This window comes from Lissotriton vulgaris, chromosome 9 (assembly GCF_964263255.1).
Source record: "Lissotriton vulgaris chromosome 9, aLisVul1.2, whole genome shotgun sequence".
Classification (NCBI taxonomy): Eukaryota; Metazoa; Chordata; class Amphibia; order Caudata; family Salamandridae; genus Lissotriton; species Lissotriton vulgaris.
This window is the reverse complement of record NC_141697.1, coordinates 320,208,624-320,226,639: the sequence shown is the minus strand read 5'-3', so window position 1 is coordinate 320,226,639 and position 18,016 is coordinate 320,208,624. Positions and strand designations below refer to the sequence as shown.

Sequence of the window (18,016 nt, the reverse complement as noted above, 5' to 3'; positions counted from 1 at the left end):
CAGGCTTGTATGTCCGCCGCCGGGGAAACGCCGAATGAGGTAAAAACCACTTGACTTTCTTCCCAATAATTATTTTTTTTTGTAAATATTGACCGGAGCAGGAATCTTTGCCTCAAAGCGTCCATTTTAACGACTATTGCTGCGCTGCCGTTTACGAGGTTCCGAACGCGTTTTCTCGCTCCAATGACTACACCGATGAACAAACACCCCATCCGCAGCTCTCCACACGCCGCCACTGTGCCCGACCTGACACACGAGTTGCCACGAGCTCCACACCACTGCTAACACACCATCCGCAGCTCTACACTCGCCGCCCCTGTGCCCGACCTGACACACGAGTTTCCGCAGCTGCCCCTTACGTAACCAAATCACCTCACCTGGCTCTTCACAGCTTCCACTCCTGGGGGTGGTTGCGCCTTTCAGCCTGTGGAATAACGCTAATACAGGTCCCCCTTAAACAATGTCCCTCCTCACGCAGCCCCAGTGTCCGACCTGACACTCGAATTCCGGCCACACCACACCGCACTGCTCCTACGGTAATTACTCTCGAGCAGGTCTCCGGTCCTACGGCCAGGCTCCTATGAACTTCCGGAAAGGTTGGTGGCCGCACCACAGATGATTAAAGTAACCACCAATCCAAACCCAAGACCGCATAGGAAGGAGCTCCTTTAAATTTGTGGCAATAAAAGTCCTTGAAATACCGGAGCTCGTCGCTCACGTTTAAGATGAAGAGTAACTTCTTCAAAACTCCCGCCCTCTGGCAATAATTAATACCTTCAGGGGAAGGTACCACGCTGTCCCTGACACAGCATCCCGTCCTCTGTCGCCAAATTGTGGTAATAAATCACAAACAGCTTCTAGTTAACACCTTTGTTTATTGTCACCAGTATAAAGCAGTTCAGTGCCTCCAGTGCCAAAGGGGAACAAACATTCAGTCAACATTCTAATGCAGCCTTCGTCTGAAGGTTCTAGGAACAAACCACTGGGGGTATGGCCACAGGGGGGAAAGGATGGAAGGCCAGAACCAGAGGGGAGATTACAACAGTACCGCTCTGTCATTTGTTTATGGGCGGACGGGGTTTCTCATTTGTGTGTGTGTGTTTGGTGTACACCCGTTCCACTCTGTCTTTAGGTTACAAGTCGGACGTGGTGTGTGTACTTCGCGCTTACTCAATGGGGTTTTTGGCATTGCAAATGTACATATCCATTGTGCACATCTTCCTACCCTTCTGCAGACACAACTGGTCTGTCCCTGCACACGGTTTGTGATTCTGTACATATAAGAATCTTCTTTGTGGTCACTTTTTGCAGGCGCCACTAATCTCCAATTATTAAAGGGTCCCTGATCTGCTATAATAAAGGGATTGCTGTGTTGTACATTTTTCTGCGCATAGCTCCTGCCTGTTCAAGGATTGGAAAGGATAGTGTGGTCCGCGTTCTGCAGAGTTCTACTGGCTTAATATACAGGGATTGTAGCTGGATCTGACATTTAATGTGGTCATCTCTCTGCAGTCTCAGTCTATAATAGCAATGTTGGACACGACACAGCTGATATGCAGGCATTGTGGCGTTCCCTATTTTGACATCTGGAATGCAAGCGCTGATAGTGCAGATTGCGCTGCTGCACATATTTACATCTAGGATGTTAGTGTCATGTTCCTGCACAAAGTTCAATTCAATTGTGGTTTTCTACCTTACATCTGATTACTGGTCTGGGTCCCTCCTCCTTAGAGCTCGGCTCAGTTACTATGCGTGGATTGTGGCATTGTACTTGCTTTCATCTGATATACTGGTGTGGTATTCTTTCTCCAACCAGCCTTTCGTTGCTGGATGAGGATTGTGGTGTTGCAAGTGTTTACATCTGAAAGAGCAGGGTGTCTGCACTCTGTACTGGGTTACTAAGCACAAGCTGTGCTGCTTGTCACCCCGGTTTTTCTCTGCCTCTGTTCCCCGGTTTTTCTGTGCCTCGTTCCCCCGATTTTTCTGTGCCTCTGTTCCCTGCTTGTCATCCCGGTTTTTCTGTGCCTCTGTGTCTGTGGCTCTGTCTGTGTGTGTGTGTGTGCGTGGCTCTGTCTGTGTGTGTACGTGGCTCTGTCTGTGTGTGTGCGTGGCTCTGTGTGCGTGGCTGTGTGTGCGTGGCTCTGTCTGTGTGCGTGGCTCTGTCTGTGTGTGTGCGTGGCTCTGTGTGCATGGCTCTGTGCGTGGCTCTGTGTGCGTCGCTCTGTGTGCGTGGCTCTGTCTGTGTGCGTGGCTCTGTCTGTGTGCGTGGCTCTGTCTGTGTGCGTGGCTCTGTCTGTGTGCGTGGCTCTGTCTGTGTGCGTGGGTGCGCATGGCTCTGTCTCTGTGCGTGGCTCTGTCTGTGTGCGTGTGTGCGCGCGGCTCTGTGTGCGTGTGTGCGCGCGGCTCTGTGTGCGTGTGTGCGCGCGGCTCTGTGTGCGTGGCTCTGTGTGTGTGCGTGCGGGCGGCTCTGTGTGTGTGCGTGCGGGCGGCTCTGTGTGTGTGCGCGCGGCTCTGTCTGTGTGTGCACGCGGCTCTGTGTGCGTGGCTCTGTGTGTGTGCGTGCGGGCGGCTCTGTGTGTGTGCGTGCGGGCGGCTCTGTGTGTGTGTGAGCGGCTCTGTGTCCGCGAATACTCTCTACTACTCTTTAATGTTCACCTATTGCCATTGTAAATGACAATACCATTTATTTATGTTTTTAAAAAAAAATGAAAAAAAATGTCATGAGCAATGCCAATAGCTCTACCTTTAATAATGCCGAGACCATTGCATTGTAAATGCTTGTTTATAACTGTTTTACAAAAATGTCTGGTACCAGAACGCTGTCTCATAGCACCAAGAAGATGCGATCTACTTTACCACAAACACAAATCAAAGATATGCATATGATACTGGGGTGCCAATCAGTTTGTTGTTAATACTCTAGAACGGCATATAGAGCTGGCACATTGTCAAAATACTGTTAGGCTGTTTGCAGCAATCATCTGACTATCTCGCTCGTTCTGTTTCCGCTCTGTCTGCACCACCGGTCGTGCTACCTAACTAGGTGTACAGCATAAAGGTGGGTTGATGTGCACCCAATGGAATCTCCTTCTCCTCACTTTGCAGCACGCAGAAATGCTGTGGTGGGATAATCTGTAGCTCACTGAGAGTGTTTGTGTGTTATCTTGGCTGTGCATGCAGACATAAAATTGGTGCAGTCCTGGCTCCACTGATTGGCTACTTTTATGTCACACCCCCCGCCTTCTTTTAGAAATAGGCATAGATGTGCCTGGTGCCACATGCCCTAACTGCTTTCAGCTGTGGCTATTTTTCCTGTTCATAATTCTGTAATGAGAACGTATGCACAAAGAGCAGTCCCTCCGTTGCATGACAGCAAACTTCTGTGCAAATAGACAACTTCCTTCTTTAATTGTGCACTAACAGCCACAGGAGTCACAGAAGGGGGTTGTTTGTTACAGAAAGTAGACGTAGAGGCAGTTTTGTACAGGATTTTCATAATTTATGATGTAACTACCAGAATGCTACCCATACAGAACATATTACAACAAGGGAGATCTTATATAATGTACTGTGGTGGTCACAATACACATCTCTTGCATTTTTTTTGCCTTTTCTGAAGCAGGTATTGTGAACCTGTGCATGGCAGCAAAAAATCAAAAAACGTAAATGGCCCTTACCACAGTCAAGTGAATGAAGGAAAAAAACGGGTGTTTTTTAATCACATTTGTGCAGAAGCAGTTGCATGTTATAGCTCTTATTGTAATGATCAACATTGACAAAAGTGTTGGCTGGCTTCTGCATTTGGGTCATTCCGGTGAGCAGAGATTTCACGCAAGTAAAGATAAACAAGACTGACTGTACTGTCATTTGTTTTTACATGATCCCGATTATGCAAGCGATGTGTCACTTATGCTTGTTGTACACTGAGCAACTGTTTAATAAAAAGAACGGGGGCGAAAAAAAGGATAATAGCAAATAATGATCCTGACTTAGATGGGGGTTCAAGGAAACATGATTACATGAAGTTTCATGTGGAGGCGTGGAACTCACAACCTCTGGAGCTGCTCAATAAATATGATTTGGGGAAGTTTCACAGATTTTGGAAAGCATTTCCCTTGTTATACCTCCCAGCTGTTTTTTAGTACTCCCTATACCAAGATACCCTTTTGCAAATGAGTGCTCTAGAAAAATAGAAGTACAACACTTTCTGCCCAAGTGTGGTTGTGTCTTCAGCTCACAAAAAGCTTTCTTTCGTGTCAATTTTAGGTCGACCATTGGGATTTCATCAAATTCCTTATATGTGTCTAGACCTCATTACATCATGTTTTTTTCTTTGCTTTGCTACTGTTAAAGGCCCTCTTTTCTTGTTTGCATAGTTCCTGAAATCAAAGACAGTGATGCATATGTGCATTCTTTGACTTGTACTTTTTTTTATTTCTTTGGTATTTTACGTTCTCTTTCAGGCAACATCACGGCTTCTTGTAAATTATCCAGAGCCATACCGCACACAGGTCCTCGATTATTTATTCAAGGTAAATACATTTTACTGCTCATCATGCTACTCTGAAAAACATTAACAGTTTTTGGCCTCATTATGTTTTTAAGGTGTTTTTTAGATTAGCTGTCTCTGTGGGATTTCTTAATCCAGATTACCCGATGCACTGATTTTTTTATTTTGCAACTATTCTTTGTTAAGCCTAAGGTAAGTCAAACGTTTGTTATTTGAACAGTTTATTTAAAGATGCTGTGCTGATTCTTCAGGTTTTTATAATATTTAAATAAATTAACACGAGTTTTTAAAACCCACACGTCATTAAATCTAATCCGCAATTGTTCTCTCCACATAACTGCAAACATTTTTTTTTAATTTGCTCTCCTATTTCCATGTTTTATGTATGAAATGGATTTTTATAAATAACATACATAGTTATGAAATGTAAATCAAAACGTAAAATAGTGGAAACAACTTGCTGTTCTTAATGCGTAGCAGTTAAAATGTGCACAGCCTATTTCAATATAATTTCTGTCTACTGTGACAGGACAAAGTACAGTAACTGGTGGCCTCAGAAATCATGATTACAGTCGTAAAAATATGTATATTGATATTGATTAAACCTTCAAATGTAATTAATCGTGTGGATTAGAATATATTCTTTATCATACTTGTTAAACATTCTCATTTTATCTTGCATTTTAGGGGTCCATTAGGATATAGGGCGGATCGCCACCGCCCTCATGGCGCTCCGCCCTACATCCTACCCCGCCTGCCACCCATTTCCCCCCGCCATATTAGTATGGCGGGGGGGACCCCGGCGGACGGAAAGACCGTCCACTGCTTTTCCGCCCGGTCGACTCGTCGACCGGGGGGAAAAGCGTTCAATATGGTGGCAATGTCTGCTAGACACCACCATCCATATTAGTATGCAGGCGGAGAGCAGCCTTTACGTGGCAGCGTTGCGCCACGGAAAGGCATGCGGAATTCACAATTGAGGGATTGTTGCGGGCCCCCAGGAAGTTGGGGGGGCGCACATGGAGGGTACCTATGGTACCCCCTGCATTTGCATGCACAATGCGGCAGGGACCGCGCAGTGCCTGCCATTTTGTACTTGCAAATGCACAACATGCATTTTTACCATTGCGGCGGGTGCTGCTGAAAGCACCGCCCGCCACAATGTTAAAAATGCGTGATGCGCCCGCCAGTGTGGCAGGTGCATCCTAATCTCCCCCGTGGGACTTTCGCACATATGGCGGGCGGTCCCGTTTTCGGTCAGGATGGCGGAACCTTGAGGTCCTCCCTGACTGCTTCGAGCATCTATGCTGACTTGGAGTTGAGTTTAAGTAATGGCTGCCCATGGATTTCCTACCCCCATTAACTAGTGCTAAATATTAAACTACAGTTACAAAATAAAGTAGGGTTTCAAGAAAGGGGCTTTTAGGAACTATTTTGCTCCTACCCACTAAAACCAGATACCTTTTGTGTTAGTAAATCTGACAAGCAGCAAATGTTATCAGTTATTTTATACAATAACAAAATTATATATTTGGAAATAAAAAAGAATTTCAGTGCAAAGAGTTTGTCACATTAAAATATAATGAGTGTTGATACACGCTTATTAACTGGCATCAATATATCCCCAGGCTCCAGGGCCAAACATGCCAACCGGCAGACATTTGCTCTTGTAAATATGGACAATTTCCATAACTGGCTTATGACCTAGACTCTGGACAAACCGGAATACTGCTCTAAGAGTTTTTTGAATTGGAGTGATCTAATGTTAGCAGAAATTTCAATTAAAGACCGCGTCAGATGGAATTCCCAATTATTGTAAAATTTGAAACTTTAGCTATCTCTTTACCCAAGATTGTAAATGTCTGGGATTTTGAGAATCTGGAACCACTTTTCATGATAAATGATTTAGAGAGGTTTGTCTTCGGATCCGTTCAGACTTAAAGGTTTTAAAAGTATCCAAAAGTGGCTGCTGCACATTTGCAGGACTAGCTAATAAAACCGTCCCGCCTGCATGTAAGAGAACTGGGACAGGACAGGAGCCAATGTTAGCCGTATCTTTACCCCTGTTATGCAAAAAATATTCCAGGTCATTGATGTACAGTAAAAACCAAAAAGTTGCTAAAACCTACCCTTGTCGTACACCAACAGACACATTTATTTTAGGGAATAATTTGCCCTCTTTACTATGTCAAACCTAGAAGATATCTGTCAGTGAACCTGGCGCAATAGATCAGCGATCCCTGTCCCACCCCATGTCTTTCATGATGTTCCATAACTTATGCCGTTGCACTGAATTGAAGGCACAAGTGCGATCCATAAAGGCTAGGTGCATAGTTTCTCTCAACTTTTACATATTTTTCTGTGATGAGGCAAAGGTTAAGGCTGATCAGAATGTTGTCAGCATACATGTGAAAGTGAAAGCTCTGGAATTGTGCTATGCCAGTAGGTCTCTCAACATGGATGTTAGGCACCCTATGTGATAATTGGGAGTCCTACGGGTCACCATTAGTTAAATGATTTGACTTTGATACAGTGGAGGTGAAGAGGTTTGATAAAATTAGGCACTAACTAAATTGGGCACTTCCATCTTGAATTTTTCTGCGGTCATCAACCACTGCCGTAGACTCTGTACTTCTGTTGGGGCGAAGCCGGTTTGATGCTCATCAAACAGATCATTAGGTTCGAAATAGTACCTACTTTGAATAGAGCCATAGGTCTCTGGAATATTAACTGCTGCAAATAGTAATAAAATAAGATGGAAATTATAAGGTTGCCTAAATCAGATGACAGCCTTTTGGGAAGTTGGATGATCATCACACATTTAAATACTTTGGCACTGTGCTTGTTTTTAATATCAAATCCATTATGAAATACTCTGTACAGCTTTGTGTTTGCGAGAACACAATCAGAGAACAACACACACTCAACTTTCCTCTGATTGAAGAGAGAAACCTTTTCACTTCCTCACTGAAATGCATTGATAAACAGAAGCATTATCCTAAAAACGTTGGCCAAGTAAAGATGTAAAAATGACCGACCAGAAATGAAAGCAAGAGTCGGTGCTCAAAAAATATAAATATTTATTACGTTCATGAGAAAGAAGTAGCCTTGAATGGACGGACTACTGTTCAATCATAGACGCATATTTCCTTGTTCTCAATTCGTCTTAATGAAAGTAGTCTGTTGGATTATTTTTACTGCAATAACGGTACTCAGATCTCTTACTTTAAATGTATTTAAACCTTTTTTTATTTATTAATGGCTTTCATCCAAAATGATCTTTTTAGTGCACTTTGGTCCGGGGCTGAAAAGCTTTAATGCAAACATATTGTTTTATCCTATGGCCAGCTTGCTACCTGGATGACTGCCTTGCCACCTGCATAAGACCAGCAAAGTGTTTTGACTACCGTTCACAGTTTATTAATTTGTGTTCTTCTGGCCTGAAAAACTTGTTTACAGATTTGAACACTGGTTCCTATAGATTAATTCTTCATTTTTTTCTGTAAGCCAAACTTTGGAGCCTCATTGCAGATCCTCAAAGTGGAGATTGGCGGTGATGCACAAACTACTGGTAGGCTTCTGTGTATTTCAAGCTGTTTTTTTATTTAAAAACTGAATTTATTTCATATCTCGCATTAGCTAATTGAGCCACGTTCTTCACAAAGTATTTTCTGAACTTTTCTGATTCATGGCAAAATGTGCAAATTAAGCACATGTGAGGAAGCGTCTGTCTATTTCAATCTGTTTTTATTTTTTATTTTAAATCTTTATTTTATTTATATTGTGAATTAACCAATTGAACCACGTTCTGCACAGCATATTTTCTGAAAGTATGATTCACGGCAAAATGTTCAAGTTAAGCACATGTGAGTAGGATGGGCCTGTGTCTTTGCTAACATTAAGTGATATTTAAATGTTGTAAATCTGTTTTTCAGGTTTAATTACCTTTTCCTTTGCAGACTTGACTATCGTGTCCTTGTTTATTGGGCATTTCTTTGTTGGTGATTAAGAAATGCTGCTACTGTCTGAGTGTTTCAAAAACAAGGTGTGGTGGAATAAAATGTGCTGTGAGTAGGTTCTTAGGTTATGGCTTTTCATTAATATTCATTAAATCTGAATATCCATGCCCATGCGCAGATTCCCATAATGCTTTTAAAAATAGAGAACAAATGCTCTGCAGTGAAAATAAAATGGATTGCCTGTGTATAGGCAACATTTTGTTTTCATTTTTCATGTATTTAACAGATATTCAATAATATGAAAGAATGTCATTATAAAATCAAAAATGGGCTTAAAATGCATACCAGCTTGGCTGCTAAAACCCTATGTCCTATGTCTCTTAAAATACGAAAAAATGAAAGAGTATTGTAATTGGCATGAAGTATCCTGCCCCCTCTGAAATGTTTTGGTGCTCTCAGCGGACTACCACTATCACACAATGCAGCAGTGACCGTAAGTCAACAGGTTCTTTTTTATTGCTCCTTGTTAAAGGAAAATGAGCACTTTGTTTTAGCATTTCTTCTAACTGAAAACTCTTCAGTTTTTTTTAATCTTTCAGTTTTTTTCTCCATTGCCACAGTTTTACGCAGAGCATTTGCTCATGGTGGGTATATTTGAACTTTTATTCAGTACACCTTGCAGTTCTTCATTGTTCCACAGAGGCCAGTCATCACATAAAGATCAACATTCCTTGTGTGTGGTGTGTCTGTCTGACAGCCGCAGTGAGTTTAGTCGTAACCTGTTCAAGAGGATGCTAAGAGAAGTGGAACGTTTAGTTGAACCTAAAGATAAGGACACCTCAAAGGGATTCTCAGCACAATGACATGCAAAGGGCAGTTCTGACATGCCCTCTGACTCTTCTTTCAAGTGCATTGCAAAGCAGCATCATTGCAGGTATTCCCACTGTGAGAAGTTGGCCTGGTATATGATGATCACTATTCTAGTGAGCACCTTGCACCATTCCAAACGACCCTTATGGTGATTGGTTGTAAGTCAACCTTATAGACCAGCTATCCTAATGGTAGCATGGACAAAAGCAGTCTTAGGCTAAACTCAAGAGGGCATGTGAAGCCAGCTGTTTTACCATATGCAATCCTTTTAACATCAAATGAAAGGACCCGCACAAGTTATATATTATAAAATATATGTATTTATTACTAGAATAATCCCCTGTACTCTTTATGAGGACAGAAGCACAAGCGTTAAACAAAGAACTACATATAACATACAACAGTTGCACAGATATGGATAGGCCCTGGTGGCCACTCAAACCATATACTAAAATTGTGGTATAAGAACCACGTCACAAACAATGGTAAGACCTAGGGCCTTGAGAATCGCTGGGGCTACACTGGACTAACGAAGGTTAGGTCAGGGGAGGCCCACAGGATGCGGGTGCAGTGTCTATAGGCACACATGTTTACCAATAGAAGTCAATGGTGTGTAAAAGTTAGAAAGTTACTGATTTGGGAGTCTTCCGACTGGACTAGAACTTAACCACTTAAAACTAGGACACTAGAGGTGTAAACCACTACAGGAGCACTGGAGTACTCTGGTTACCTCACCCACAGGAAGCGGGTGCATAGGTGTCAAAGTGCGTCGGGTTTCGTCGTGGAGTTCTATGGAGCCTGGAGGAAAAGATGCTGCAGGCGACCAGGAGAGAAGATTCCGGTTGGATCCAAGGGTGGATCGAAGATGTAGAGTACCTGAAAGCAGAGGGGACAGAGTCTGGATCACTAGCCAGTGACCAGGATGGAACAAGGAAGGAACCAGGCGATGTCGGGTTGCGATCAGGTGATGTCGTGAAGCTTGTCTCCGCTGCCACGTGGACCAGGAAGTATCGACGACGACCAGGAGGTGGACACGACTGTCCCACGAAGGCTCTCGCTGTCGGCGGTGTCGGTTCTCGAATCGGAGTCAACAGGCTTTGGCAAATGCAACCCAAGCAGGAATCGAAGATGGCTTCTGGATCAGACCGGCAGGGTCTGATGGGCTGATCCTTTTCAGGGGAGCAAGGGCCAGTCTGGAGCAACCAGACCAGCAGTGAAAATTCGAAAGTTCTTCGTCACGGAGGCCACTAGCCAACGGGCAAGTGACCGGACAACGCGTCGAGCAGGAAAAATGCAAAAGGGCCCCACGCAGCACTCGGTGAGTGTGGAGAGGTGATCTTTGGTGCAAGAGCTGCTCGGGGCTGGGGCTTCTCAATCCCCAATGCACAGCTTCGAGGGTGCCTCAGGAGCTGCACAGGAAGCACTTCGCTGGCTTTTCAAGATGCCCGGTCCCACGTCTCACGTCGCCTCCACGGGTCTCAGCTTTACTGGGACTGTGGATCGGGCTGTTGGAAGTCTGGGAGTCCAGGTCTTGTCGGTCTCTGTCGTTTGAGCTCCGGCGGGAGCAACAACAAAGAAAACCTTTGTGCGCTGATGGTGCCTGCTTGTGCAGTGTGGTCACTCCTTGACCACAAGGGAGATTCTTCAGTCTTCTACGTCGAGTAGGATGTCGAAGGGTCCAGAGTTTCATATCAAAGTTTCAGTCAGGATGATCTAATGTCTAAGGGCACAGCTCCTACCTTTATTCCAAATCAAGGGGCTGGATCTCCTGCTAGGTCCCTCCTATGGGTGGGACCCAGGAAGGGGGTGGTTACACCCCTTTCCCTTTGTCCAGTTTTGCGCCAGAGCTGGGGGTGGAGTGCCCCAGCACCGGTTTGAACTGGACTTTGCATGGGACACCTTGTGTGCCCCAGGCAGTGTCTAGTTTCATTCAGCCCTCCCTGCCCCAATCCACTATCTCCTGTCTGGGTGGTGCTAGCACCTCCCTGTGACAGGAAACCTTTTGTCCAGGCCTCCCCTGCCGGAGTTTCGGTCAGCAGCAGGAGGCCAGACTTGTGTCTGTGGCAGCAGCATCCATTTTGTGATGCTGAGGCTCTGGTTAGATTTAACCGCGTTTAAGGAAAGAAACATGTCTTCTCCCTCTAGAAGGGTTGAATGCTATCCCCGTCGCCAGGACTGGCGAGGGGGTAGTATTCCAAAGCGTATGACACCTTACACGACATGTTTTGATAAAGCCAAACCATAGATAGCATTTAACCGCGAGGTTCATAATGCACTTAAGAGTATATGGTATGGCAATATCCCAGAACAGCTATAAGGACATGGTTCCGAAAGCTGCAGACAGGCTCAGCTCATGCTAGAGCACAATCTCACATAAAACCAAGCACTCTGCCTCCAGGATTGTTAAGGCCTGCCATAGGAGGCTCTGGTTAGATTAAACCGCGTTTAAGGAAAGTAACATGTCTTCTCCCTCTAGAAGGGTGGAATGCTATCCCCGTCGCCAGGACTGGTGAGGGGGTAGTATTCCAAAGCGTATGACACCTTACACGACATGTTTTGCTAAAGCCAAACCATAGATAGCATTTAACCGCGAGGTTCATAATGCACTTAAGAGTATATGGTATGGCAATATCCCAGAACAGCTATAAGGACATGGTTCCGAAAGCTGCAGACAGGCTCAGCTCATGCTAGAGCACCATCTCACATAAAACCAAGCACTCTGCCTCCAGGATTGTTACAGCCTGCCATAGGAGTGACTTATAGGTGCATATGTGTCCAGATATAGGTTTAGACATAGGTATACTATATCTAAGCAAGGGGTGATTACACCACCTTGCCCCAGCTGAGTGATCAGCCAGTTGTGTTAGTTTGGATGGCCAGCCAGGGGTGGCAAAAGATATGCTGCAGTCCTTGGTAGGCTTTGGATGCACCTATGCCCTGGGTACCTATAGTACTCCGTACAGGGGCTGATAAGGTGACCAAATCCCAATTGGTGACGTACCTAAAGTACATGGCTGTGAATTTAGAGAGAACAGCAGGGCTGTGGGTCTGATTAGCAGGCCCACAGCCACATTAAGTCGAAAACCAGTGAAGCAAAAAGCAAAAAGTGGGGTGACCATAGGAAAGCAGACCCTACTCTCCTACATAACCCCCCCCCCCGCCCCCCACCCCCAAACGCAGGGACATTAAACTTAACCTTGACCAGATAAGTCTTCATGTTCTAAGTGGAAATACCTGGAGAGACCATCTGCATTGCCATGGTCAGTCCCTGGTCCGTGCTCCACTGTAAAGTCCATCCCCTGTAGAGAAAGGGACCACTTGAGCAGTTTGGGATATTCACCCTTCATCTGATTTAGCCACAAGAGGGGCTTATGGTCTGTCTGAATCTTGAAGTGAGTGCTAAACAAGTATGGTCTCAGCTTCTTCAGGGCCCAAACCACAGCAAAGGCCTCCCTCTCAATGGCTGACCAACGTTTCTCTCTAGGGGTCAGCCTTCTGCTAATAAAAGCAATGGGCTGGTCTTGACCATCTACATTAAGTTGTGAAAGCACAGCTCCCACCCCCAACTCAGAAGCATCTGTTTGGACAATAAAGATAGGTGCAGAGCACATGGCCTTCTTCAGGTCATCAAATGCCTTTTGACAGCGAACTGTCCACTGAACCTTTTTTGGCATCTTCTTGGATGTCAGATCATTGAGTGGTGTCACAATGGACCCATAATTCTTGACAAATTTTCTGTAGTATCCAGACAGGCCCAAGAAAGCTCTGACCTGTGTCTGGGTGGTTGGAGGAGCCCAGTCCTGTATGGTCTGGATCTTACTCTCCAGTGATTGAACCTGACCCCCACCTACAAGGTGGCCCAGGTACACAACCTTGCTCTGCCCTATCTGGCACTTTGTTGCCTTGATAGTCAGGCCTGCCTTTTGCAGGGCCTCCAAAACCTTCTTCAGGTGGTCAGGTGATCCTCCCAGGTGGAGCTGAAGACAGCAATATCATCCAGATAAGCTGCACAAAAGTCATCCAACCCAGAAAGGACGTGGTTCACCAACCTTTGGAAAGTGGCAGGTGCATTCTTCAAACCAAAGGGCATCACCACAAATTGATAATGACCTCCAGGGGTTGAGAAAGCTGTTTTGGCCTTGGACTCCTCAGCTAACCTGATTTGCCAATAACCAGCTGTCAAATTAAATGTGCTCAGAAACTAGGCAGAAGCCAATCTATCAGTGAGCTCATCTGCTCTTGGAATGGGGTGAGCATCTGTCCTAGTGACAGCATTGAGACCTCTATAGTCCACACAGAACCTCATCTCTCTCTTACCATCTTGGGTGTGAGATTTTGGTACAAGGACTACTGGGCTGGCCCAGTGGCTCTCTGATGGCTCAATTACTCCAAGCTCAAGCATTTTCTGCACCTCAGTCTTTATACAGTCCCTGACATGGTCAGGTTGCCTGTAGATCTTACTCTTCACAGGCAGACTGTCACCAGTGTCCACCTCATGGGTGCACCAGTTAGTCTGACTAGGTGTCAATGAAAACATATGTCTAAAAGACTGTAGAACCTGTCTGCAGTCCTGTTGCTGCTGGTCAGTGAGGCTGCCAGCTAAGGCCACACCATCAACTGAACCATGTTATGTTATGTGTTTTGGGTTCTTCTATAGCGCAACGGCTACTCCAGTAGGAGTGTCCCGGCGCTTTGGCGAAGAAGTCCTTTAAGGAAAGGAAACATAACTGCAGAATAAAAGGAACAGCGAAGTTAACTAGTAAAAAGCCAGGTTTTTAATGCCTTTCTGAAAGACATCAGACTAGGGGCCTGTCTGAGAGAAATAGGAAGCTCATTCCAAGCGCGCGGGGCCAGGTAATGAAAAGAACGCCCCCCTTGTCTGGTTCGCTTGATGGACGGAACGACCATTTTAGACAAGGAGGCAGATCGCAAAGCTCTGCTCGGCTTGTATCAGGGTTGTGAGATAACAAGTCTGAGAGAGGGTCACTCTCTTCCTCCTGTTCCCCATCTGTAGCCATGAGCAAGCCCATGTCTGCCCTGTCCACATATGCCTTCAATCTGTTGACATGGAGCACCCTGTGGGGGCTCCTAGGGGTGCCAAGGTCCACCAAGTAGGTGACCTCTCCCTTTTTCTCAAGTATGGTGTGGGGTCCAGACCATATGTCTTGGAGGGCTGCTGGGGCCACTGGCTCCAGCAGCCACACCTTCTGCCCTGGCTGGCACTCGGTCAGCACAGCCTTTTGGTCATGCCAAGCTTTTTGAAGTTCTTGGCTGGCCTCAAGGTTTTTGGAAGCCTTCTCCATGTATTTAGCCATCCTGGAGCGGAGACCAAGTACATAGTCCACTATGTCAAGTTTAGGCTTTTTGAGAGGTAACTCCCATCCTTCCTTCACAAGACACAGGGGTCCCCTTACAGGATGCCCAAACAAAAGCTCAAAAGGGCTGTAGCCAACCCCCTTTTGTGGGACCTCTCTGTAAGCAAACAGAAGGCAGGGTAAAATGATGTCCCATCTTCGCCTAAGCTTTTCAGGTAACCCGTTTATCATCCGTTTGAGGGTCTTGTTGAATCTTTCAACAAGCCCATTGCACTGTGTATGGTAGGGTGTAGTGAACTTATAGTTAACACCACACTCTTTCCACATTGCTTTTAGATATCCAGACATGAAGTTGGATACATGGAAGCCGGATACAGAAGGCAAAAACAGGAACACAATCAGGAGAAAACAGGGAAAAACAGTGCAAGAAAATACAGGAAACAGAACAGTGGTGAAATACAAATACAAATAATAAACAATACCAGGCAGGGCACAAATACAGACGGCAGAACGAGCGCAGAAAACAGCGGGCCTCTAACTGCTAGCAGCGGGGCTTGGGGGCACGACACACAGGTGGTGCTGTGCAGTGTGGGAAGCAGCCTAACCTGTAAACAGGGTCAGGGTCGCTCTCCTCACAGCGCAGCGGGCGCCATATAAGGGAGGTGAAAGGGAGGAGCAGCTGGGAGGCGGGAGCGGGGCGGCGATTGGGCAAGCAGGGGGGCGGGCCGCATGGGACGCAGCGGCGGGAAACGGGTAGAAGTCTAGCCTAGCGTAGCCTAGCCTGTTCCTGTGCACAAGAAAAGGCTTAGGGCTTCCAAAATAAAATCCACTGGCCTCAATTGCTCTGGTTCACTCATACACACAATGCATGTATTAAACTGACCATCCTACATGCACATGCATAACTCGTTCAGGATGTTAGTGCATAGAACTGAAATATTACATGAGTAGACGTGTAGACATATAGGCCTCCACACAGATGACACAGATAAAAAAGGTCTGGTTACAACTACTGAGTTACAAAACATGATATGCTGTCACCTCCGCTCTACATACTAAACCATTGGCACACAAATAAGGGTATGCTTGTTGTTCTTCTCCAGGTCTAGGGCTTCACTCCTGTCAAGTGACTCCCCAACCCTTCCATGCGCACACTGGGTTAATGTGAGGCTGGTGCCAAGATAAAGAACTAGGATAACCGACAGCACTTGTAGTCAGGCACTTGGGCAGGAGTGTACACCATCAAGGCGATATTCCCAACCCAACAATGCCTTTTAGCCCTTAAACTACAATTCTAGATTGTTTGCAGAATGCAAGATGTGTAGTAGTAGAGTTAGCATAAGTGTTGAACTGCTTCTAAGTGGGCTACGACTCAAACATTGGTTAAATCATTTTGCCCTAAAAGTATGCTGCAGATTTACGCCATATGCTTGTTACTTGTCCAAGGTTGAATATATTCTGGTCAGATGTGACTTATGCGCTTACAATATTGGTTGGTTGAGCCTGTCTGCAGCTTTCGGAACCATGTCCTTTAGCTGTTTCCGGAAGTAGGTTGGGGGAGGAGTCAAGATGGCGGGTTGATACCGCCAGGTGAAGGATGCAACATTGGGTAGCTCCCCTACCCAGTACGAAGTTACGAGAAAAGCGGTTATGCAGTGATTAATCCCGAAACTACTGGGACTGAAAAGTTGGAACGGAAAGAAAAGAAAATAACGAAGAATGCAAACGTAAAACCTGTGCAACCTGTGCCACGTGAAACCGGTGGGAGAAGTGTTTTAATGCGCTCTTCAAGAATTGGATGAAAAGGCTTCCGTAGAATTTTCAAAACTTTTAAACTAAAAGACGTTAAATTTAGCAAAAGTTACATACTTATCATTGCCGACGCAGATGCTACGACTCTTAGCAGACTAGGCGGTAGAGCTCCGCTGGTGTGGAAGCTCCTACGGATTTGCCTGCAGCGGAATCACGGCGTGAGCTGGGCGGGTCTCGGCTTGATAGCAAAACAGCTTCGGGCTAGCTCGGCTGAGGATCAGACGCAGAGTGTGGAGTTCGGGCTGAAGCCTGGGATCGGGAAAGACAGCGAAATTGGATGCTCCCAGCATGGTCCCTGCAACCAACCCGAAGGTAATGACGGGGGAATCTGTTACTAATTGTGCAGCCAAGAATCTATCAGGTGTGGTTGTGGGAGCTAAAGGAACAAACGCTCACTCAAACATCTTGGGGGCTCCCAAACAGTTGCTTTGCCCATCAATGCTTGACAATGGGAAAAGTGGTAACAGTAAGACATCAGCTAATTGTGTGGAGGAACTGGATAGTGGCAAAGCTAATGGCAAAGCTAATAAACAACAAGGCGACATAACAGAGATGGTTAGCAGGGCACAAGAGGCAGCTACTTCTAAAGTAGTAAAGGCAGCGCCAGAAATCCAGCATAAGTATATTAGTTTAAATACCCCGAACTCATTTAATTCATCTAAGGTCTCTGAGGAAACAATAGAGATTATTGATACAGCAACGCTCAATAAGGAGAACGACTGGGTCCCTATTAGCTAATGTGGAATTGGGATCGGAAAATTAAGTAGACATGAAAATGAAAAAGGGATAGACAGGGAAAGCGAGGAAGCGGGTGTTAATGAAGTTGACATTGTCCCGACTTTACTTTCAGATACTCACAGCCTCGTTAATACCAGCGGTAATGCTAAAGAGCCTGCAGGTGCAGCAAAAACTATTCAAGCACTAACTGATTCTGTTATAATCGGACCTAGCGCAGAGAAAAACGTTTGTAGCCTCTCATTAGAAAATAATGGCACAGAGTGCGCCCTGACTGAAGAATTAGACGCGGCAGAAGAAAGTCTAAATGCCGAATATGAAGAGCTACTGGAAGAGGATGAGAATGAGATGGAAAGTGTATATGATAGATCAAATACTACCAAATCTCTTGGAGCAAGAAAAGCTAAAACGAAAGCTAAATCTAGAAAGAAGAAAATCGTTAGCAACTCTATGATCAAAGACCCCTCTACAATCAGAGCTGGGCGAAAGGTGAATATAGATGATAGCCCTCTTAGAAAATTGATTCAAGCAAAGGGGGGTGTTAAGAGTATGGCTTTGAGGCTATCAGGAACCAGCCCTGAAGAGGATTGGAACCCAAGAGATAAAACATCTACCTTGGGATCAGAGAAACTGAAAACACCAATTTTAGAGAGGGTAGATGTAACAACCTTGTCTATCAATACTGGACCTAGGGTGTTAGACTCAGCGGCGGCTCCAAATCCTGTGGATTTAACCAGAGACCAAATAAACAGTATCTCTACTAGCTTACAAATGAACACATCAACTCAAGCGCTTTGTCAATAGAAACAATATCA

At 45.4% G+C, this 18,016-nt stretch overlaps 1 protein-coding gene across 4 annotated transcripts in view; it reads left to right on the top strand.

Annotated features, from left to right (window-relative positions):
• Window positions 1-18,016, top strand: part of GALC (galactosylceramidase) — a 250,366-nt gene that overhangs the window by 55,521 nt on the left and 176,829 nt on the right. For all 4 annotated transcript variants that reach the window (XM_086937607.1, XM_086937608.1, XM_086937605.1 and 1 more), the window contains exons 2-3: window positions 4,464-4,532; window positions 8,018-8,081. In XM_086937607.1, coding sequence (XP_086793733.1) covers window positions 4,464-4,532; window positions 8,018-8,081 — 133 coding nt within the window. The remainder of the gene's footprint in view (window positions 1-4,463; window positions 4,533-8,017; window positions 8,082-18,016) is intronic.